Below are 23,610 nucleotides of genomic sequence, written 5' to 3' on the forward strand. Positions count from 1 at the left end.
GTGTTCCCAGCAAGCAGCAGGTAAAACACAGAAGAATTTAACCCACTTGTTTAAAGACTGTAAGACTGCAGTGTTGAACTTAATCGAACTTCTCCAGCAGGAGCACACTTGCGACATTTTATTAGTCGACTTCACAAACGGATAAATAAAACGACTGAGCGCTTTTCAAACTCTGCGGTACTGTAGCTGCGAGTTCGGGGTTTGCGTTTAAGCCACCGCAACGGCGGCAGTCACACAAACAGATTAGCTACTGATTTCCCGGCTGGATTTCTTCTGGAGCCCGCTAGCCAAAGGGTTGGGCGGCTGTCCCGGGGGAAAGAGCTGCCGAGCCGCTCTGCCAAGGCCGCAGGTGCCTGCGGGGCAGAGGAGGCGGCAGGTGTGGCGGCAGGACGCCGGGATCGCGGCAGGTAACGGGGATGGCGCTCACGCCTGCCCCGCGGCAGGGAGGGGCGCTCCCGGGGCGGGGACATACCTGTCACCCGAGGGGGCCCCGGAGGCCCCGGGACCCGCGGGGCGCCGGCGGCTCCCCCGCCCTGCCGGCGCCCGCGAGCGCCGCCCCGCGCGCCGCTCCCGCCCGAGCCGAATTTAAACTGCGTTACTGTCCCTCGCGCAAAGCACCAACGCCGCGGCTCCCGCGCCGCCCGCCCCCTCTCCGCCCGCCGGCCAATAGCGGGGCCGCTTCGTTGCTCTCCCCACCAATCAGGGCGCCGCTTATTGCTGGCTGGGAAGAAGCGCTCGGTGCGCGCGCCCGCCCGCTGTGGAGCTGGTCCCTGGCGCGGAGCAGGCGAGTCCTCCTCCTCCTCCTCCTGCCGCTCCCCCGCCCCTTCTCCTCGCGCTTTGTTGGTGCCTCTCCCGGGAGAGCGGCGGCGGCTGCGGCCGGCGGCGATGCCCGAGTTCCTGGCGGATCCGTCGGTGCTGACCAAGGAGAAGCTGAAGAGCGAGCTGATCGCTAACAATGTGAGCCTCCCGGGCGGCGAGCAGCGCAAGGACGTGTACGTGCAGCTCTACCTGCAGCACCTCACCGCCCGCAACCCGCCCGCCCTCGCGCAGCCCGACTTTTCCAGCGACGAGGAGCGGGAGCCCACACCGCTCGGCGCCCGGAGCCGCGGAGCTGCTGCCGCCGGGCGGGTGAGTACCGCTGCTCCTGCCCGCGCCGCCTCGGCTTCCCGGCAGCCTCGGGCCCGCTTTCCCGCCCGAACGGGGCCGGCCGCCCCGCCCGCCCGCCGGGGCGCGGCGCGCCGGGGTCCCCGCACGGGGCCGGGAGAGCGTCCGGCTCGGCCGCGGGCGGGATCGCGCCCGGCCGGGACGCTCCCTCCGCCTGGGGGAGCGGGGCAGCGGGGCGGCCGCCCCGCACCGGGGACGAGTTGGGACGGCGGGTCGGTGCCGAGGGCCGCGGGCTGCTCCTCCAGGATGCGTCCCGCCCGGAGCGCCCCTTGGAGCTGCGGGGCAAGGCAGCGCCAACGCGCGTGGAGCGTGCAAACAGCCCCCAGACTGTAAACTGGGAAACCTTTGCTGTAGCTTGGCGAGCGCTGTCCTAAGTAGACTATTGCTGTGTTGGAGGAGCGAAGCAAGAGAGCTGTACGAGGTTGCAGCTTGCTCAGGAAAGGACTCCGGTCCGCTTGTTGTACGGTTGTACGGCAGCAGCGCTGGTCGGTGTAAATGCCTCTAAATGAAAGATGAAGCTGCGCGGTAACAGCTAGTTTGTTTCGCTTAATGATGTGGACTGTTTAGTGTAAAGAGGGTCTGCTTAATGTAGACGTCTTGCTCGTACCTCTAAGATGTGTATTACAGCAAAGCGCCTCTGGTGCCTGTTCGTCCACTGTGCTTGTTTTCTTAGACTTTACGCGTGTGATGAAAGAGGGAAAGTTGATGGCATTTGAAGTTTTTCCTCTTTGGGAAAATGTGATTTTTTTCTTAATTTTTCATAAGTGTACTATAAATTTGCATATATTGAGAATGCAATCTTGTAATTGGTGTTGTAAGATGTCTAATCTCGAGAAAAGGCTTGGATAGTGATTATCAGCTTCCGGAGTCCTAATGTGTGTGATAGTGAAACTATTTAATTGTGTCTTAGATACTGTGTTTCAAAGGTCATTAGTTGAGGGCGTGCTGAGAAACGGAGTCCTTTGAAGGTCTTTCACGCTTTAACTTTCTAAGAGAGCAGTTCTTAAACTAAAAAGTCGAAAACTGTAACTTCAAGAGGAAGAGCTCTCTAAAACCAAGTTATTTACCTTATTTCTGTCTATTTCAGACACTTACTTGGCATTTACTGAATGCAGTTACAGTGAAACAGATATTTCTCTGACTTAGAGTGGTCTGCTGATAGCATTCATAAGCTGCTCTTGAGTAAAACATGATGAGCTTGAATCTGACTTGTTTCATGCTTGCTGGAGGAGGAACATATCAGAACTGCTAGTTCCTCTCCTAGATAGGAGTTTTCCTTTCAAGAGGGCTTAAGTTCAAACAATTGTGAGTTTTTTGATGTTTACAGAATGGGTGGTTCTCCTACACTTTTGTTGACAATATCTGGAAGGCTCTGTGTTATTTATGCTTGTGTTTTAGTATCAGAGCACTGTATCATCAGAAGTTCCAGAATTTCGGCAAATAATCTAGTGAGAGCTGCTCAGATTTGGGTCCGTTGTGCCCTGTGTTGTGTCGCCTTCCCCTCGGTACAACAACCAACCCCAACCGAAACACTCAGAAAAATCCCAAACAATACCTGCCAAGTAAAACAAACTTGGATGATCTGTGCTTGTTTTCTTCTTTGTGCCACTTGAATAGTTCTGCAACTACTTGTAGCCTGAGTAACTTGTCCCTGTTAATGTCTTTTGGCATAAGGGTACTTCTGTGATCAGCTGTCGTTCAAAAAGATTAGCACAGGTGTCTCCAGAATAATTTGCCCCCAGAACAATTGAAAAGAAGAGGAAGAGCGAGGGACATCCCAGGGGACTGGGATTCTGGTGAAAAACCAAAGCAAAATATCTTGGTGAGTTTAAGAGAGGATAGGAGGGACAGCACTGACATTTGTAAGAAGTTAGAAATAAGGGACAAGGGTGGGAAGCTGGAACTGCAAGCAGTGATGGAAAGGCGGAATGAAGTAAAAGAACGGGCCTCCCCCGCCCCTCTCTGGGCCCGCTCGCCCCTGGCTTTATTAGGAGCAAACAGCGCCTGGCCTCTCGGAGCCCGCAGCCGCCTTGGGTTGCCGGCCTCGCGTGCGCGGAGCGGCCGGAGGGTGGGGCCGGGCGCCAGGGGGCGCGCTCCGAGGCGTCCTGAGCGGGGGCAGGCAGCGCTTGTCTTACGGCGGGTGTGAGCAACGCCTGCAGGCAAGCTGAATACCCACGCTGCAGTCCCTGAAAGCTGTACCAGGTCTCTTAATGCTGGCATTGGAGTTTCGACATGGCTGTAGTCATTAGGAATTTTGAACTGTCTACACTGTCATTTTAGTGGCATTTTTCTAAGTTCTGAGCATTTGATAATGCGTTCAGGTGCTTATTTTCTATTGATAAAAGCTGTACAGAGACAAAATCCCATCGTTTCAATTATGTTGCAAATTATGTTTTGATTCTGTCACTCTTCCATCTTAGCTCTATCCAGCCCAAGAATATATGGCTCACTTTGGCTATATATTCCTACCAGAACAGGAAAGGCTTTTAAAATCACACCTGTTTGTGCCTCAATCTGATAATATTGTTGGGAGAAGCCAGCTTCTCCAGCTCTACTAATGTTTTTGACCAACTTTTTTGCTTTTTTCCCTTAAGCCTGTTTGGCATAGTGGTATCTGAGGACAGTGACTAGCTACACAAGACACTATTGCTTCAGGGTGAACCATCTGCTTTTGAATGCCCCTTGTCCTGGTTAGTTATGAGCTGAATGTCAGCAAAGATAGCTCACAGGAAAAGTAACTATGAAATTACATTTTTTCCTCTCTAGGACCATTATTTTAAAGCATGTACCAAAAATATTGGCATGATGCTGTTGTCAAACAGGAACTGTTCAGAGCTTAGAATGCATAGATTATTAAGACTCAGCTTGCTGTGCATTTAATGTCTTGGAAGAATCATTTCTAATGAATATATTGAGGGATTTTTTTTTGACCTTTAAAGTGATTATATGAAAAAGATCAGTCTGATGTCTCCTGTTAATGAAGGTAGGATGAGAACATCTGGACCTGAAGGGCCTGTTTGAAAGGTCATACAAGAGACTTATCAGGCAAAGATGTTTGGTTTTATGGGGGGAGGGGGGAGGGTTGTTTGTTTGTTGAGAGTTTTTGTTCTAATCAAGTAGCCAAGTAAATAAAGAGCCAGCTCCAGCTCTTCATAGTCAGAGTGCTGTGGTTATGATACCTGTAGCCAAGGTAACAACAGCTTCAACCCCTTCTCTACTGGAAAAGAGAAGATAATGATAAAACTGGTAGTTTGTGAAGATTAGGTTTGTGGAGAGTGTACTGGATAGGTGAGGCAGTGTAAAGCATCTGTGTGTGCCCAGTGAAGGCAGAGAATCTATTTGGGGCTTACTACATGGCTGGATGTCTTAATTACGAAGTGCCACACCAACATCACCAAGAATACAGTTTAAATCCTTTGTGGCCTTTTAAAAAGCGCTCATCTGCTGGCTGAGAGAAAGCTGTGGGCAGCAGGGATGAGATGACCAAAGTAATTCCCACTACATTGAGAATTCCTGGCAGGCTGTTCTGCACCTTCAGACTTTGAGTGAGTGCATTTTGTTCACCAAGTAACATGGAAATTAGTATCTGGGAGGAGAGGGTTGGAAGTAGTGGGTAGTAGGGGTGGATAGTCCATAATCTTATAATTTATGACTACTACTTTGCATACGCTTGGAAATTTTAAGTCTTACACTAATTAAGGTTAAAAGGTAGTGAATTCTCTAAGTTGTGTGTATCAGTATCTTTTGAATTGCTGCTGCATAATTTTCTTTCCATTGTTTATTTTGTCTATCCTGTAGCTCTATTAAATAATTCTCTCCAAACCTTTAAGGTTAAAAAGTTCAGTAGGACTTGATTTTTACAAAAGGAAATTCTACTGCAGGGAATGATTGTGTATGGTAGAATAAAAAGTACAAGGGGAGTAAAAACCTATCTATTTCACAGTATAAATCTATTATTAACACTTTGCATATCCAGTTCCTTAATTTCACTTCTCCTAAGAAAAATAGTTATTTGTTACCAGAGGGAACTGTGCAGACTGGAGAATTAAACAGCATTCTGTTGGTGTGATTTTGGCTTTCCTTAGCCTATCTTAACCTCATTCAGAGAAATTGTAAATGAGCCCTGACCCTTTTTGTGTCTAGTGATGAAGCTGCACCTGTTTGGGATTAAAATCCTTATGTATCTTGATGTAGATACCATTTAACTTGGAATTTGAAAATAGTTTTTGGTGATGTCCCATAGTTGTTGGTTTTATTATTTAACGACTTCTTCAGCATGTTTCTTATACTTGTCTTTGGGACAGTGCTAGGACCAGTACAGGCACTTATGAAGTTCGCCTGATGAAGCTGGTCTCTGTTCATTTCTGTTCAGCAGGAATGCCTAAGGTAAGGGGTAGGTTCTGAGCCTGAATTCTGTTTGCTTGCATTGTCTGCTCTTCTTGCTAGCAAAAAAATGTGAAAGCTTTGCGCTGTCAAGAGATGATACGTGGAGAAGATGAACTTCTCTTAGGCTGTTTTTCTGTGGCCTGAATACTGGGAATGCTGTGTGGTAGCCCCATGCTTATAATTCACTTCAGTACTTGTTTGAAGAGTTAGTTCCTAAGCAATTGGAAACTGAGCCTGACAGCACCACCAAATTGCTATCCCTGATGTGAACAAATCTCTCAAGTGAAGTATGCAGATAATCTTCCATCTTCTGTTTTCTAGAAAATAGCAATGACTAGAAATATTATGCTGCGAGTTCTGGATTGGATTAGATCTTCAGATAAGGCTTTATTGATATGGGTATATTGTTGCAAAAATATTTACATAGATTGGGGTGTATTACTGCAAAAATATTTACATTATGGGCAAAGTGGTCAATGGCACTACCTTACATTGGCAAATTCTGCTGCAGTTTCATTTCAGGTGCTTCATCTCTGCACCACAGTAAGACATTTTGCTAATGGTGTTCAAACAGGTAAATGAGAGTGAGTTTTTTTGCATTTGTTTGTATTTAATTTACAATGTTAAACTTTTAACCTAGCTCTTTTGATCTATTTCATGGTGTAGGCTAGCAGACAAGCTGTCATAATTTGCAGGAAGCGTAGCGATGCATTTTACTATAATACTAGTCTAGTGATAATTAAATTTAGTGTTTTTGCTGAATTTGATGCTGTCATATCACAGCTGAGGTGTGAGAAATTCTCCTATCCAGCTTTATGCTTCTAGAGACTCACCTTGTGGTCCAGTGAATGGCAGTTTTCTACTTGTGTGAGGGAAGTCATTTGTTCCTGCTCTAAGAATAGGTGTTCAAAAGTAAAAGCTGTGACCTTGCAGGACACAAAATGAACAGATCTGGCCCAATTATTGAAGAACAGAGATTACTTTCAACTTCCTTCATCCCCTCCCTCCTCTTTTTCATTGCTGAAACAGGCTGTTTTGATGATCTGTTTGTGACAGTAGTGCAGGAAAAAGTGAAATGGCATCCAGAATGCTGAGTAGTTTATCTTGTGTATATTGTTATAGTCTCTTCTGTGGTCTCTAAGTGAACAAAGGTAGAGATACATTACATCAGGATTTCACTTTCTCTGAAGTGTCATTGGAATGGTAGTTTTTTTCTGAAATACGGACAAGCATCTTGATTAATCTGCTTGATGTGGATGAACACCAGAGCTGTCATTAGTCTAAACAGATCTCAACAAGAAAACCCAGCATTTTTTCAGAACTTTTCTTTCTGTGTGGACAGTTCAGTAGTCCAGAAAAAACACAATGAATATGAAATTAAAGTTAATGCAATATTTAACTTGACATATTGTTAAGACCAACATGTTCAAAAGTGAATAAAAGTCTTGTGAAGCTGCAAGTTGATTGTTTCTTGTGTATGGCTCAATTGCTTCAGAAACTAATTAGGAGTGGAATGACTGATAAAGTGATTTGTAAATCTGTCTTTGGTCAAATCTGCTGCTTTAATGACCCTATACTTTTTTGACTGTTTGCAGGCTAAAGAAATGCCATGATTATTAGAAATTCTGTTGCTTTTCAGCACCTGATTTTAAGTTTATCATGGTGGAATATCCAAAAGTAAGAGGAAAATTTGGAGTCAGATATATTTAGGAAACCCTCATTCAGTCCCTGCTTAGTTTTAAAATACCAAGATATTTGAGGCAAGACCAAGCTTACATGCAAAGGAATATTAAACTGGCATTAATAGCTAGATAGATACTGTTAGCTCATGTAAATCATCTTAAAATGTTTTGTTGGTATCTTATAAAATGCAACAAGAAAAAGACCTGTTAATCGTTACTGACTGTTTATAGCCTATTTGTATTTGGAATTTTAATTTTTTGTTAGTACCACGAAAACCAACCAATAGGCCCTCTGGACAAATGAGTTGAGAAAAATGCTAAGTGCAGAAATTGTTTCTGTTTATATAATGCAACTTTGAGATACAAATATGACTTATTTCAAAGCAGTATCAAGGTCTTTCTTAGTAAAGAGCATACAAATCCTAAGCATGCCTTTTTGTGTCTTACCTCTTCACTTTTACAATCTCTATTGTAGCAACAGAGGCTTCCCAAGTTGAAGTGTTATGATCACTCTCTTTGGATTGAACGAAGACTGCTAATTTAGGAGTAGCATCTCAGCAGATTATTTTGATAGCCATCTGCATGTGGTGATGGTGCATTGCCAAGTGTTCAAGTAGTGCTGCCAGAGTTTGGTTTAGAATTTTTTAGAGCTACAGGTAGCAGAGGCCTAAGCAGACAAGCAGGATTTTGAACATATTAGACTGTTTCTGATTTTTGCCTTTCCTGTACTTACCTCGTAATATCTAATCTCACAGAGAATGACAGGACAAGTAGGAATAGGGGCTTTGGAAACTTGGTTGAAAATATGTAGATACTAAATAACTTAGTCCATATCATTAGAGGAGGCAATTACCTATCGGGTAGAAAAATAATGCAAAGAAATGCCAGTGTAACATAAATATTTGTAGTTTTGCATAGTGATGGTGAAACAGCTAGAAGCTTACTTCTCCAGTCACAGGAAATTAATCCCTTCCCACCATATACTTGAACTTCAAATTAAAACACAAGACCAGAATAATGAGGGATATTTTTTTTTAACTCCAGAGGAGATTTGTAATGGGTATTTCCTTCCTAAGCAGAAAACTTGTGCATGTTTTCATAGTAGGTGTAAATGTTTGTACTGTTTCACATAGGCTTTAGTAGTGATCGTGGGTGAAAATATAATTAATTTCCTTTAGGATTATGTGTTTAGTACACTGTGTTTTCCTGTTCCCTTAGAAGAAAAATGTATTTTCAGTATTAACTGGAAATGCACTCTCTCATTTCTCCCTCCTGTTCTCAGAAAGCTACAAAGAAAACTGACAAACCCAGACCAGAGGAGAAGGATGGCCTAGATATAACAGAGATGAGCAATGAAGACCTTCAAGAGCAACTTACGAAGTATGGAGTAAATCCTGGCCCCATTGTAGGTAGGTTACTTAACTAGTAGATACTAATCTGTTTTATTTTTCACTATACCTCACTTGTGAGGTTTCCCTGATACAGTTACTTTTTAGTACCAGTACTGTTGCAATACTACTTTCCACCTAGGATATTTTCATCCATCTGTTTACCTTGAGAAATCTTGAAGCATTGCAGGTGGGCAAGTCTGCAGCTTGCTTCTTCTGTTCTAGGCCAGCTGGAGATGTTCCAACTTCTTAAGCTGTGTAACTATTAGTTAAAGTTCAGTGCTGAAGTAGTTAGGTCTTCTGATACAGAGGTTTAGATCTGAGCTCACTTAAATAGGAAATACATCTTACATAATAACCTAATAGTATTGAGAGCAGAATGAGAACAAGGAACTTCCCTTTCCCTAGAGTATTTCCTACTGACTGCATTGTGCAGTAATGTTTTCCTTTACTAATATTTTTTTTCTAGCCTATCATTCTGTCCTGTTTGCTGGCCTATGTCAGGAGTAGTCCTGACCCCAGCCTAATCTCCTGCCTTGGGCACTCATCTGTGACGAGATCAAAGTGCCTTGCCTTTCAGATTGTGCAGTAGCCTAATGGCAAGGGAATTTGATTTCACAACTCTTGAAAAAAAGATTGTTGTCTGTAGTATGCAGAGCCTTCTGTGGAATGTTCTTGAAATCCTAGGTTGATGGAAGTGTCCATGACTGAGCCTGCAGTCCAGTGTGTATTCAAAGTCTTATCTGTAATGTTTTCAGTTAGCTGATTCTGCATGCCTTGCCATTCATCCTGTACCTCTTGGATGGTACTCAAGAACCTATGTAGTCCACTGGAAGGCATTTACATTTGGTCTAATTTATTGCCTTTAATTCTTAGAAAGTATGGACTCTTTCTTGAGAGGCTGCCATTTCTTTTAAATGGTGGTTTCCTCTTATCAGAAAACTTCAAAAGTTAGATGATTTTTTTTTTCTGCAGCTAACAGCTCAGGCATTAGTCACCTCTACATTTTTTTGCCAATGAAGTCCAGATGTGGAAGTATGTGCTAGACTTAAAATGTTTTAAACAGCTGTGCCAACCTGATAGCTAGATGGCAGAAAGCTCTGTAGTTGCTGCTTGCTTACACCACCTCTGATGGTTATTGAACTGAATTTGACAAAAAGGAAAAGGCAGGGGAATTAATTTCAGGGTAAGGGAATTAGGAGAATAATAGGGCAATCTGCATGAAAATTGTTACCCTTGTACTATCAAATTCACCTTTTTTTTTTTTTTGGTGAGGGAATAACAACTTGTATATTGCAGCATATGAAGCAAAACATCTAAGAAGGAGGTAAATTCCCTTTCCATAGATTTTCTTTCTATAACTTTCAGCGTACAAAGAGGTGTGAGTTTATCTAAGAATTCTCTTAAACTGAAAAGTTAGAAACCTTAGAGGCAGAGTTGTATACCTAGAGGTGTGTGTCTGTGTGTATATATATATGTAGAGAGAGAGAGACACTCTGTCCCATACAAACTGATAAAAAAAACCCAAAACATTATGTTCAGAATTTCCCAAAGAACATGTAACTGCCAAGTTCTATCAGGCAAGTCAGGAAAGATTAAAACTGTTTCTTTAGCATGTATCCTTCCTTGTTACAGCAACTACTAGGAAACTTTATGAGAAAAAGCTTTTGAAACTGATGGAACAAGGTCCTGACCTGAAGGCACCTGTGCCTCTCCCAGCAATTTCAACTACTGAGAACACCAGACAGAATGGAAACAATGATTCTGACCAGTACAGTGACAATGAGGAAGGTAAGGCTTGAGTGGAACTTGCATGGGAACAATTCAAATTTTACATGAGTAATACTTGCAATACAAATAACCTAAAGAGGGGTATGATCTTGCTGTTAAATAAGGCTGTAAAATACTGCTGTGGGCCAGGTCAGAAATGTACATTATGCAGTACCAGCACAGTGATCCACATACCTGTTCTGGGAAAGGAAACCTTTTGCTACTGACTTGGTCCCTTCATTTTCCCCAGACTGGATGGAGCCTGTAAATCCAATAGACAGGAGAACTGCATATTTGGTGTTTCAATGTTCTTTGCACTTCATACCTAAGTACTAATCCAATTTTGTCTTATGGTGCTCACAACAATTATTTACTGTGGGATAGTGAATGAATGTTTGTTAATTAAACTTTTGTTCTTTTTTTTGTTTAATGGCTAATACTTATGGTTCAACCCCTTTTATGCTCTGTTCCTTATAGACTTAGTTGGGGGTGAGTTGATTGGTTAGTCCTGGCTGTGTGTTTTGTGGGTTTTAATATCAAGTTTGTATCAAGCATGTGTAGTGGTGGGGAAAATGGAACCAAAAACACACCATTGTGCAATTTACAAAAAACAAGAAAAGCACAGATTTTAAATAATTACTTGAATGGAGTGTTAGAAGATACTTATTTAGTGTGGTTTGGTTTTGGGTGTAGGTTTGTTTTATTTTTTACAGGAATTTCCATGGACATAGGACAGAAATGGTTGAAATACAACTAGTAATTGGATTGATCTCCCTTGCATATTTGTTCTTGTTTTTCAACTTTTATATCTTGCACTTTTAAGGGGGAAAGGATGTTAGAGATTGATTTATTAACGTTTGGGACCGCCAAGAGCCCAGTCACTGACAGCTGATTTCTTATAATTTCATATGCTTCATATACATACTGAACTACTCTCACACTAGGGAAAAAACTCAAACCCAAATATTCCCCTTCTCCCCTACCAAATAAAAAAGTTCTTGATTACAAATCTTAAATATGTTGTTGTAAAGCTATTAGAATTTTAGAAAAGCAGTGGAAATAATGCATCCTTTTATTGGTGAGATGACTGCTAGCTACTTTCCTTTCTACTGCATAAAAAATGGGGTTTTATATAAAAGGACATATATTAGAAGAGACCATCAACTTCAAACAGTATTGACAAGCTTCAATACCTTTACTATGGTCAATAGTAGAACGGTACTTTGGTTAAAGGAATTGCAGTTTGATAGCAGTTTCTAAATGGAACTGATGGATTTGTCAAGGCTTATCTGAAACGCAGGATTTTTAGCAGAAAAAAAGTAAATAAGTGCATCAGTGTTTTAAAATTTTGAAGTTATTCTTCAAAAGTGTTTGTTCTTATACATTTAATAGAGGAATATACCTGTTTTATGGTTTTTTAAGGAAATAGTAACTCGGAAGAGTTATGTTGCCTCTCAAAATTAATTTTTATTAAAATAAATTTGATTTCAACTAGTAAACAACTACTAGTATTATAAAAACTAGTTATATTAAAACTGGTTGCAGATCCGAAGACTGAGCTGAGGCTTGAGAAGAGAGAACCTCTGAAAGCCAGGATGAAGATGCCAGTAGCACTCAAACAAAAAAGAGTTGTTGAACACAACCAGGTATGTTTGTCATAGCAGCACTTGGAGAAGCTACTAACTGCAGGTGATGTGCTCACTAAACACCTTACTACTTTTAACATCACATTTGACTAAGTGAGCCATGCTGGTTTTTAAAAGTTCTTTAAAAAGCCTGTTCTAATATAGCATGAAAATCTTGTGAATTAACTATAGTGGCTGTTTTTAGCTTGTATTAATGTTAAAGCTATGGTCTGCTAAAAGCTGTTTGTCTGACTTCCTAGCTGCTGTAGCACCTCCTGGAGAAGAATAGTAGGCAATCTTAACATGTTTCATTTTGGAAACCTGGCAGATTAAGTCACGTGGGCTGACAGCTTTCAGTTGGTAGCTCATTATCAACTTGATTTAATAAAAGCAGTGGTTTCTCAAAAAAAAAAAAGTTTGGAAAAAGGGGTGTGTGGGGTTTTTTTTGGGTTTTTTTTAACATGTATTTTTATATACGTGTATATATATGATTAGATAGCTACAAATATAGGTATGCATTTTAAATACATCTGTTTAATGATTCATTTAAACGTAGTATGTGAAGTAATGTATTTGGGTATATGCTTATATATATATAGGTGTCTGTATATGTGTACACACATACGTTAGTTGTCTATGTAATATTTTTTCTTCAACTATATTTGTAGCAGCAGCACTAAAGTAGACACAAATTTGTTGAAAAACTCCTATGAAGAAAAAGAATAAATAACAAGTGTAGCTCTCCCACCTGTATGCACCACCTGTTCTTTACTTATAAATATTAGTTCTGCTGTCTTGATGGAAGAGGCATTTTACAGAAGTACCTCTGATTTTCATACTGCTGAGTACAGGATTTGGTAGTTGATGGCTGATCTGTCCTTCTGATGTGAAAGTGTCACTAAATGCCCTGTTCCCCAGATTAGGCTACTTGGAGTCTTTAGAGTGTTGTTCATCTGTCCAGTAAATATTGGAGTTATGCTACAGTGAAGAACTCGTAAAGAAACATTCAGTGACCCAGAATCTGACTTATTAATTTCTTGGTGTATTTTAGCATATTGCCGTGACTTAAATGCCAGATGCTTGCTATTTAGTGTGTGTGTCTATATGTACATGCTTTAGCTATGGATGTCTCTTAAAACAGGCAACATGCTGCTATACGATATTGAGTAATACAACACAGCTGTGGAGATCCATAACTAGTTTGCTCATTATAAGTTGGCATTTTAGGGTGCAAGCTGAACAGATTTTACCTCAAAAATTAAAACACACACATAGTTCAATGCACCAAATATTCTTTAATTTGATCAGGCAACTTATGCTTGTAATGGTCTTTATAATGAGCATCTTAATGTTTAGGTTCTTGTATTGTGAGAATCACTTTTTTCCAAAATAGTATTTCTTCCAGAAATCCCTGCCAGCTTCAGTGTAATGAAGATATTTAATTCTGCTATCAACAAACAAAACTTGTAGCCTTCAGAAACTCCCTTGTAGAATAAAAGAGATTTAGTGAGGTATTTTTGTGGCATTTTAAGTGATGATTTGTTTACTCAATTTTTTGTCATCCAGTTTCACTGTATTAGTATCAGGTCATTACTGTTTTTGCAATCTTACATGTGCAGTACAGATGCAATGTTTTGCAACTTGCGTATTTCAATTACCAGGAATTAATCAAAGGACTAATCAAAAAATTATCAAATTTCAAAATTGCCAAATGCTTCAGAAACTCTAATTTATTAAACCTTTTACTTTTGAACTTCTGGTTGTTTCTGTTGGGTTTTTTTGGGTTTTTTTGGTTTTTTTTATTAATACAGCAAACAGACAAAACCACCTAAAAACCCCAAAACAAGCAGCTCCACCCAGCCCCCACCCCCCCCCAGTAAAATTTTACAGCTGCTTGAAGCCAAGAACAACTTAATGCGTTTGGCTAGCAAATGTGTGTAGTCATGTATTTTGCTGAGGACAAAAGCGGAAAGTGGAGAATATTTTTTTCTTTCCTCCCCTTTTTTTCTGTGGAATTGCATTGTAGATTTTTCAGCTAATGTGTCAAGGGATGCTTATTCTGCAGAACTATTTCAACTGTTGTGCATTGTGTGTCATTGGCACAAAGATTGAGAGTCTGTAGCTGCTACATTACGCTCAGGCCATGTTTCCCCCCATTTCCCAGGACTCCTGTGACACTGATCAGATAAACTTAGACCCCTCCTTCCAGCCCCAACAGGGCTGGTGGAGAGCCAAGAGCCCTCCCTGTCCAGAGCCTAGATAAGGTGATGTCCCTTCCTGTTTGCTCTCTTTCCCCTGCTCTTCCCTTGGACCATACAATAAAAAGAGCTGGACAACTATATTGGAGTGAGAGCCTCTTTTAGAAATCTTTGCCCATCTCCTGATGTTCCTCCCCTCAAGGCCTCAGATCTCTGAGCTAGCCTAATAATTTAGGGGTTGAGAGAGGAGAAACATCATGTAGCATGGTGAGGCTGAGCTGGTGGGCAGTGTGGTGTGAGCAGACTTGCTAGTTACTTCTAGATCCTGTACAGCGCTGGTTTTTAGACCAGACATACGTAGCTGACAAGACTGTCATTTGGCATGTTCTCTTGAGTGCAAATAGATAGTGAATAGGCAGACTGCTGCAAAAGAAATTGGGTGGGGAGGTTGAATATGAGTCTTATCAGTTAGTTAGCAGTGGAGGGCTGGATGAACTTGACCTCAGCTGTTTGTGTTTAATTACCTCTTCATAGTGAAAAATTGGCAGAAAACCCTAATTTAAATACCCCCTTCTAATCCAGTAGGTGATTCTAGAGTAGGAGTTCAAAACTGAGTCTGACAGGTCATAGTAAATGACATTGGGCAGAAGGAGGTAGGCTAACAATGTAAATGTTAAGGAGCAATGTAGAACTAGTCTCTCTCCTGAACCTTTGTATAGCGACATTCTGCATGTGCTGTGTTCCCCTATTCCTCCCTGTATTTTTTTTTTTTTACTACCTGTATAGTAACTTGATAAGTGATAGCTGAGGTAAAGTCATGATCTATAGCTCTACTGCTCATAAGTTATTTGACAGAAGCACATCCTGAACACTGCTTGTGTACCACACCATTGTAGTTTCTCTGGTTACATTACAGGGTGTTAGTATACCTAAAATGAATGTTGCATTTTGATAGGGTTAGAGGCCTGCTCCATTAACAGTGAGGATAATTATAACTGTAGACAACAATTTTTTTTTTCTTCTTTTTTATTTTGTCTGGGTGGATTTTATGCAGTAGATTCTGGTTTTTCCTAGGCTTTTCATGCAAGAAAAAAAACTTGAAAGTTGATACTTAAAACATATGATTAAAGCATCTGAAGAAGAGAAGCAGTTATTAGTCAAATGCTTCTAACTTTCATCAGAAGCAATTCACAGTCAAATACTCTGGAATGGGGAGGTAATTTTTACTAGTATGAGTGAATTTGCTTCCCTGAGTGGATTGTTGCAGTAGAAACACTCTGAAATTAGAGTTTTTTCTCTAAGCTTCTAAAGAACACCTCTCAAATAGAAAGTGTATTGGGTTGAGGTGGGGAACTGTGATTGTAAGTTGCAGGAAGGAAGAGAATGCAGTGTCTGGTAAATATTTAAGAAGGGGTTATAAGATGTTTAATCAAAAGTCTGTTAAAATTGTAAAGAATTTTTGAGAATTAAGCTGAAATCTATAATTCTAAAAAAAATCTGAATCTGTTTGGACCTGAGGTCTGTGCATTTGTTTTATAAAGTACTTCAGTGACTTTGGAATGAAGTGAAACACTTGTGCTCCCTCTGCTGTTTATGTAGTAGCTGTTATACAGACTTTGTCATAGAACCATAAAGCAGCTCAGCTTCTAGTTTCACTGTCTCCTCTCAATTAATAAATACTTTTCAGCCTGTTCTCTTAACACATTTGTTTTGGGGCTGATACTGTTCTAGTGAAGTCATTTCGACTATTGAACCTGTAACCGCCAGTTGCAGTGTATAACTTTAGCAATGAGTGTAACTTCCAAAAACTTGGTAATACATCACTGTATGAGGTGTTAATGTGCAAAGATAGAAGTATTTAAAAAAATATTTTTTTATGTTTAAACTTAACCAAATAAAAAAGAAAATCTTGTGTTTAATCTAGATGAAGCAGATCCACATCTTCCTTTCCATCTTGGAATTAGTTTTGAAGGGAATATTTGTTTTGAGCATGAAACTTAGAGTAGAGAGTAGGGAATGATCTGCCAGTTTGTTAATGGCTATAAAAACTTGGTGCTTCATGCTGTTACTTCAATTGTGAGAGATCTGTATCAGGCTTGATTGTTTAAACCTGCTATTATGTGAAAATTGTTACTTTCATCTTTGTATGTGGAAACTTTTTAAGATCATTCAGTGTCTCTCCCTGTCCCCTGTGGCTGAAGATTAGTTCCTGTTGAAACATAGGTGGCTGTGCATAAACATACCTGACTCTGCTTGAGAAAATAGAACCCTATCTGTGTAGAAAAAAAAGTGATGCTTTCTGCTTATGCTCGTAGATTTATTTTTATGTATGTGTAGGCAGGAAATGTAATGGGCCTGAAAGCTTCATGTCTGCTGTCCATGACTTGATATAACTCCTCCTGTTAGCTCATTCTAGGGCAGTGAGCAAATTAGCAGGTTTTGCTGTTGGGCATTATCTGCTCAGTTCTGTATTTAAACAACAGTGTGCTCAAATATAGGTATTATGGTCAGTGCTACTAATCTAGCCAGTTATTCATTATTGAATGTATTAGGAGCCACAGTTTTTTTTATTGTAGACCTGTTGCTTCTGTGCATGCTATTTTGGCTTTTGCTATTTTGGCCAATAGCTTTTGGCTATTTGGCTTTTGGCTTTTTGGTTGTGAGTATCCAATGTTTGGAGCTGGTTTTCATGTATATGATCATGTGTTTGATGCTTGAATAGACCTATTCTCAAGATGGAGTTACTGAGACTGTCTGGACAAGTGGATCTTCAAAAAGTGGACCTCTGCAGGCATTTTCTAGGGAGTCTACAAGAGTGTCAAGAAGAACACCAAGAAAAAGGGTGATGAGAGGCTTTTATAATAGACAAGCTTTTTTTTTTTCTCTCACTCTTGGGGTCCCAGTGGCTTTTATTCAATTGTTGTCTTTTGTTTGTTTTAAACAAACAGGTGGAAGCTACAGAACAATTGCCTATAGATGATGCTGTAATATCAGAGAGTACTCCCATAAATGAAACTATATTGGCTGCAAGCAACGAGACCCTAGTAAATATGCTTAGTAAATATGTCTAATCAGTTGTGGTATTCTTCTGTAATATATCTTCACTGACAGAATCATTCTGTTTTGGACCAATAGAAGACTGTTTTAAGGAAAGTAAGACTATTCTGTAGTGTTTGAAAACACATACTCAGTATTTGTTTTAGTACCTAGTACTCTTCACTTTGAAATGGGACCAGGTCAACACCTAGGTCCCATCTAACGTCTTTTGGGGGGAGGGCTGAAAAGAATCACTTTAAAAGCTTAGATAATTTCTTAATTTATTTAAGTACATGCAGAATATTTGCTTTTAAGTTTGGCTGTTCTTATGCACTAAATAGCTTTTATGTTTCTAAATGGCTTAAAAGAACCTACTCAGAATGATAAGCAGTGTGTTTCCTTTGCTGATCTTGGAATATCTTTTACATAACCTTCTTCAGTTAACTTCTAACACGCATATATTGAATGCACATAAAGGTTTTCATTTTTTGTTTTTGCCACCTTGCCGCTTTTCATTTTGTATTTTGGCTGTTTCTGAGTTTGAACAATTTTGAATCTCGGCAGGTTGGCAATAGGGTGCCTGGAAATTTCAAGCATGCAGCTCCTACACTGTCAGTCAGTGAACTCTCAGACATGCCCAGAAGAACACCAAAGAAACCACTGATGACAGCTGAAGTAAATAAATTAAAACTTAGATTGCTCTTGCTTACTCTCTGTGAACAAAAATCTTGTGTGTATGTGCTTCTTAGTACAGAGGGGGTGGAGGATATCATTACCCAGGTGACACCAGGCAAAATAAACTGGTGTTGTCACATGACAGAATACAAACTTATTTACATCTTCCCCTTTCAGATTTGGATGTGTGTGTGAAAACCTGATTTTTTCTTTTTTCCTAAGACAAATATCTTTTTATGTGTTATTTCTCCTTGTGCTGCTATTTTTCTGAACAAAATGTAGATTTTTTTTTTTCTTTTAAATTCTTTATAGCTCGAAGTAGAGTAGAATTGGTTATTTCCCTTTGAGCTTGTAAATCAGCCTATCCTGAAAAAATGCAATGTGCTTTAATTTAGGGAGTCAAGTAGTAGAATTATTTGAGACCAAATGTCTGAATTAAAAAAGCATCTGTAGATTCCTGTCAGTTATGAAGAAAGAAAAGAATTCTTTTACTGTTAACTTATTCAAGCTGTCAATAATTATATCTCTTGGAGAACTGGCTAAAGCACCTTCAAGTATATGTAATTGTCTTAATGTAATACTGTAATGTGGAATTTTACATTGCAAGATGCTGTTTGTCTGTTCATGTAGCTGTAGATAAAGCTGCTATAACACTTTATTTACAATATGACTGCAGTGTAGACTTAGTTGTCAAATTGAATCTTGTGGGTCAACTTGATGTTCTATTCCAAACTGCTGATGGGATTTTTCAGTCAGTATTTTACTTTACTGTGATTTACTACTACATACTGTATGATTTATTACAGCAAGAAGAGACAGATTGTCCACATCAGTGCTTTTTAAATCATGTTGGTCACAACCAGTCCTGTGATCTGCTCAACACAGCCATGATAGAGGTGATGATTAAGTTTTTTTGGTCATCTACATCATCGGCTCACAGGTGTATAGAATTTATACAACTTATTCTTTATCTAAAGGAAAGTGAGGCGATCACTGAATGCTTTAAGACCCCAAAAGTGACTGGATGGCTGCCAATAATTAAGGTTAAACAAACTTCTAAAACCAAGAAGTAAACTTCCTGAATGGCACTGAGTTACTCATTCATTCTTACAAATTGCACATGGTTGTAGTCACTGAGAAGCTTTTTGTTTTGCTTTTTGTTTTGCTGTCTGTTTGGCCTCTAACTAGTTTTGGTTTCCTAGGTGCTGGAGAGAACTACAGAAGAAAGAAGAATAGAAAGGGATATTCTTAAAGAAATGTTCCCTTATGAAGCATCAACACCTACAGGAATTAGGTATTTTTAAGGTTCATGGGGGCTTTTTTCTCAGTTCTTGTAAATCTATTTAAGCTGAGAACTAACTTTTGATTATATTGATAGATTTCTGAGGAACAGTTTTTGGACTCTGGCTCAATGACATTTGTGACAGCTACCTACTCTTCCATTCTATATACATACATTTGTTACCAAAACAGCCCCCTCTTTGAAATTGGAGGAGGGAGAACAGGGTGGTACTATAGTAGGAATTATTACTGAACTTTCTGGCTGGTGGAAGTTCATTATGAAGGGCTTTTCTGTGGTAATGACTTGCAATATTTAAGTTTCTAGCTAGATGCAACTGCTCAGGCCTGCTGTTAAATTAAGGAAAGATGTTGCGGCATATATTTGAGGTTTTTTTGCAAAGCAAGAAAGAACTTTGATACCCTATTTTTTCCTTTAGGTGGCAGCCACATTGATTACTTTTAGCGTGAATAAGGATGGCATATAGGAAAGGCTATTACTTGTACATTTTGGGGATTTTTTTGTCTTTATATTGAAACAAAAATTGAAGCAACTCCTCTGGTTAAATAGGCGATTTTAAACAATTCCTCTGTTTAGAGGAGATCAGAAAAAGTTTCCCTGTGTTAAGACGTGAAATCATCTGTGTTTCCAGCATGTGAATTAAAGCTTCAATTTAAACTGCGGTTTATGCAGTTGGATAAACTCATAACCATAAGGGGAATATATAGTACCAGTTGCTACTACTGTAGTGTCTGCTGACTACTGAAGTTTGCTCTCCTGTTTTGAGGTCTAGTTAAATCTAGTGGTTTTTTTTTTCTTTTAAATAAAGATCATATATGTGTACTCCTTGTATATAGGAACTTGGCAGTGTACATGGGGTTTTTGAATCCTTACTTTGCCTTTTGGCTCTGTGTATTGGCTCAGCCATCAGTAGATACTTTATTGGCCAGAGATCATCTTATGTTTAGAAATCCCAGTAGGGCTGCATAAGTAATCATTAAAAAAAGCAAATAGAGGGAGACACTTTCTACAGTTTGATTGCCAGTTATGATCCTTTTTATGTAGGTAGGGTGAAATAACATTTGAGATTTTTTTTTTTAAGTGTTTGGTTGAACACTGAATTATTAACATATCTGTCAAGCTTCAAAAGTAGTATTACAGGTATTGTATTCACCAGAAATAATTCTTAGTTCTTTAATTATACTAAAACTTCCCTATGTGCTTTAGATTGCTCTTTTAAATATGCAGTATTTAATTTTTTTTTTTGTTTTATTAACAGTGCTAGCTGCCGTAGACCAATCAAAGGAGCTGCAAGCCGGCCTCTAGAGCCCAGTGACTTCATACTGGAGGAAAGTTACTCTAAGTATGCGCAAAAATACAGTACCTCGACTGACATCAAGTCAGAGAAGCCACCAATAAAAAAAGAACGCCCTGTTCCCGTGTGGATAAAAGTTCTTCTCTTTGTTGTTGTTTCAGTCTTCATGTTTTTGGTTTATCAGTCAATGGAAACTAATCAAGGAAATCCTTTTTCTAGATACCTGAATATTGTCACTTCAGGCCGTGCCGAATGAATATCTTTCTGAAAGGCACACCCAATTTGATCTCCTGTTTTTTAATTGTAGAGAACTCTTCTGCCCTCTCATCGGCTCAAGGACTTCTTACAAATAATGTGATTGGAACCTGATAAATTGGATAAATGAAGAAAGATAATATTAAAAGGACATTGATAACTTTCTGGACTTTGGACAAGTAGATCACTGCCATAGGAGTAACATTTTTTTAAATCTTTGAACTTTTTGTAGGCTTTATTTTTTTAATGTGGACATCCTTTAAATTCACTTTTGAGAAAATGTATATTTGTTTTTGCAAGAACTTGGAAGCTGAGAAGGGCAAAAATGTAGAAAAATGTGAAGCTGTGTTTTTAAAGCTTTTCCTTTGTACAGAAAAGAAGTTGTACTTCTGTCTCTAGATTATAGCAGAGAAGATTTTAACCTGGGAAAAGGGCAATGCATTTTTTGATGCTTTTTTTCAGTAACAAAATAACCGAATTTGATCTCTTCGGTTGTAGACAGAGTACAACAGCAACCTTTTCTGTCGATTACTGTAACTTTTTAGTAAATGTAACTGTAAACCTGTTTGGATTTCTGTAACCGTCTCAGTATCATATTAGTAACTGTTTAAGTGTAACTTCATTTAAATGTATCCCTTCATTTTAGTGCTTACAGTGTTGTAGGAGCTGAATACAGATCTAATTGGCAAGCGATGTCTTAGAGGAACTTATTTATTAGTAATATGTGTGGGAAATAAAAACAACGTCATAATAATTTGCTACTAAAATACTTTTTTGGGTCAAGATTGTTACCTGAAGCAGTTGAAATTCCAACATTAGCAGTGGTCTTTTTTTTTTTTTTTAAAGCGAGGTCTTTCCAACACAGCTTTATGTGATTATCTTTAAATATTCATGTAGAAAAGTATTCTCAAAGAGTGAAAATTCCATATGAAGTTTTATTCTTGTATGAAGAGGGCATTGCTGCATTTTTTGCTAGTTTCATCTTTTAAGGTGAGATTTACTACTTTCATGCCATTGACTATTTTTCTCAGTGGAAGCATGCTGAAACACTCTCTATTGTGTAACTTGATTGAGCAGGCAGCTGACTTTACTACTACCAATGAAGAGTGATAAGCAAAAATCTTTTTCAAGTGAATGTATACATTTTTGGTGTGCTTAAATTTGCAGCATACAGATGTTCAGTCTTATTGCTTGGTACAAAATTGCAATAAATCATACTACTTATTCTTAAAGTGCTACTTATAAAAAGCTGAGAACATTAGTTAATATCTTTTTACTCTAGGTACAATTATTGTGTAGACTATAGCTATGGGGAAGCTTTACTTTTTGTGAACTTTGGGACAAACATGGTAATTTGTAGCAAAGCAATAGTTTTGGGGTTTTTTTCCTGTTTAATGTTTTTTTTTCCTTCTAAACTGCATTTTTGAGTAATACAAATAGCTAAACTTGTGTCCATCCTATAGGGAATTGTAACATAAGACATTCACTTTTGGTGTCAAAAATGGAGAAAAATAAAAATGATTTTATTGTGTGTGGATTTTCCTTATCAAATAAATGCATTGCTGAAAAGCAGCAAAAGCAAGACAAATAATGTATCAGTGGTGTCATTTTGTGCTGCTACAGTCTTCCATATTGAAAAAAAAATTAAAATCTGATAAACTCAGGTCAGTTCATGTCACCTGGTGGGTGGAGTATTCATCATATTTGTAGTATCAGTTTTGTGCCATAGTCCTTTAGCCTATGTCAGGTCCTTAATTTGGATGGGGGGAGAAGATAGCTTTCATTTGTTCTTCAGTGCTAAAGGAACTTCCTTTTCACTTTAAATTGTTTCTCACACCACTTTGCATGTTGAATGTAAAATACATCTTTCTTTCTTTCAGTTGACCTCCTCCAGGGATACTATTAGCATCATCAAAGGAAAAAAGCAAGCCACAATCAAAACATACTGCAAACTGAAGTTAATTACAATTAATGGCATCATTCTTTCATTTTTGCACTGTTTTGGAGAATGCTCTTCAGTGTTACCTCACAGATGGTAAAGAGTTTTCTTAAAAAATCATCAAAGTAACCCACATCTAGTTCAGTTGTAGTTGGAAGTCAATGCATCTTCAAGAAAGGAATGGGTTTTTTTCTATTACAGACATTTAATGGTGTGAGGTAGCTCTGAGAGTAGGATCTTTATCTTATCCCCAAAGATGAATTTTCGTGGTCGGAGTAACACATAGTAGTGCTATGAGCTGCATGTGCTTAAATATATACTACTGCTGTATAAGTTAAGCTGAAGTATACAATTATACTGCATGTAGTCTTTGTGTCAAAGTGCTGAAGCAATAGGCACTGATGTTCCTTTTTTAATTCCACATTCTCACTTTTGTTTCATGAGTTCATCTTGTTTTTTGACAGAGCCAGCTTGAACTTTCAGAACCAATAACAAAATAAAACAACATTCTGGACTAGTATCCAAAATCCAGTTGCAAAAATTAGTGGCGTTTTGATGTAGCAAATGTTGTTTAAGAAGTCCCTTCTAAGGCAAGGGCTACAACAAGGCTAGAAAAGGTCCATGGAAATTAATGGGCACATGAAAATGTTATTTTGAGTTTGGTTCTCATGATTGGTCAAACTGCTCAGAATGCTGTGCTGAAAACCTGGCAGGTCTTGATTTCCTGTCTGAATTGGAATTAACACACAGCTTGTATTTTCCTCTTTAAACTCTGTGCTAATTTTTCAATGTGTATCCAGTCTTGGGAGCCTGTTATCAGGCTGTGGATCACTAGAGGGTTTCACTTGCAGTCTTGAGATAAATCTTACAGCATCTGATCCATGGTGAGAGCATTAAA

At 39.2% G+C, this 23,610-nt stretch overlaps 1 protein-coding gene across 11 annotated transcripts; it reads left to right on the forward strand.

Annotated features, from left to right (window-relative positions):
• The first annotated feature begins 713 nt into the window (after positions 1-713).
• On the forward strand, positions 714-22,364 carry TMPO (thymopoietin). Of its 11 annotated transcripts, none has more exons than XM_031507499.3 (10): positions 714-1,128; positions 8,515-8,641; positions 10,256-10,411; positions 11,936-12,036; positions 16,936-17,055; positions 17,162-17,257; positions 17,814-17,924; positions 18,731-18,820; positions 19,127-19,218; positions 20,483-22,364. In XM_031507499.3, exons 1-10 carry the CDS (start codon positions 886-888, stop codon positions 20,772-20,774), a joined length of 1,428 nt encoding a protein of 475 aa, XP_031363359.1. In that variant the 5' UTR covers positions 714-885; the 3' UTR covers positions 20,775-22,364. The 11 variants fall into 11 exon arrangements, with proteins under 11 accessions (XP_031363359.1, XP_021383619.1, XP_085424363.1 ...); XM_085568238.1 differs by lacking the exon at positions 714-1,128 and adding an exon at positions 3,234-5,550; XM_085568239.1 differs by lacking the exon at positions 714-1,128 and adding an exon at positions 5,576-6,124.
• Positions 22,365-23,610: the final 1,246 nt, after the last annotated feature.

This window comes from Lonchura striata, chromosome 1A, assembly GCF_050655825.1.
Source record: "Lonchura striata isolate lonStrDom1 chromosome 1A, ASM5065582v1, whole genome shotgun sequence".
Taxonomy (NCBI): Eukaryota; Metazoa; Chordata; class Aves; order Passeriformes; family Estrildidae; genus Lonchura; species Lonchura striata.

Bases quoted from the DNA above. Each gene is read 5' to 3' on its own strand.
- TMPO (XM_031507499.3), top strand. From the start codon at position 886: ATGCCCGAGTTCCTGGCGGATCCGTCGGTGCTGACCAAGGAGAAGCTG. The intron at 12,037-16,935 runs GTATGTTTGTCA...ATGCTTGAATAG, and splicing joins GAGTTGTTGAACACAACCAG to ACCTATTCTCAAGATGGAGT. The intron at 18,821-19,126 runs GTGATGATTAAG...TTGGTTTCCTAG, and splicing joins TCAACACAGCCATGATAGAG to GTGCTGGAGAGAACTACAGA.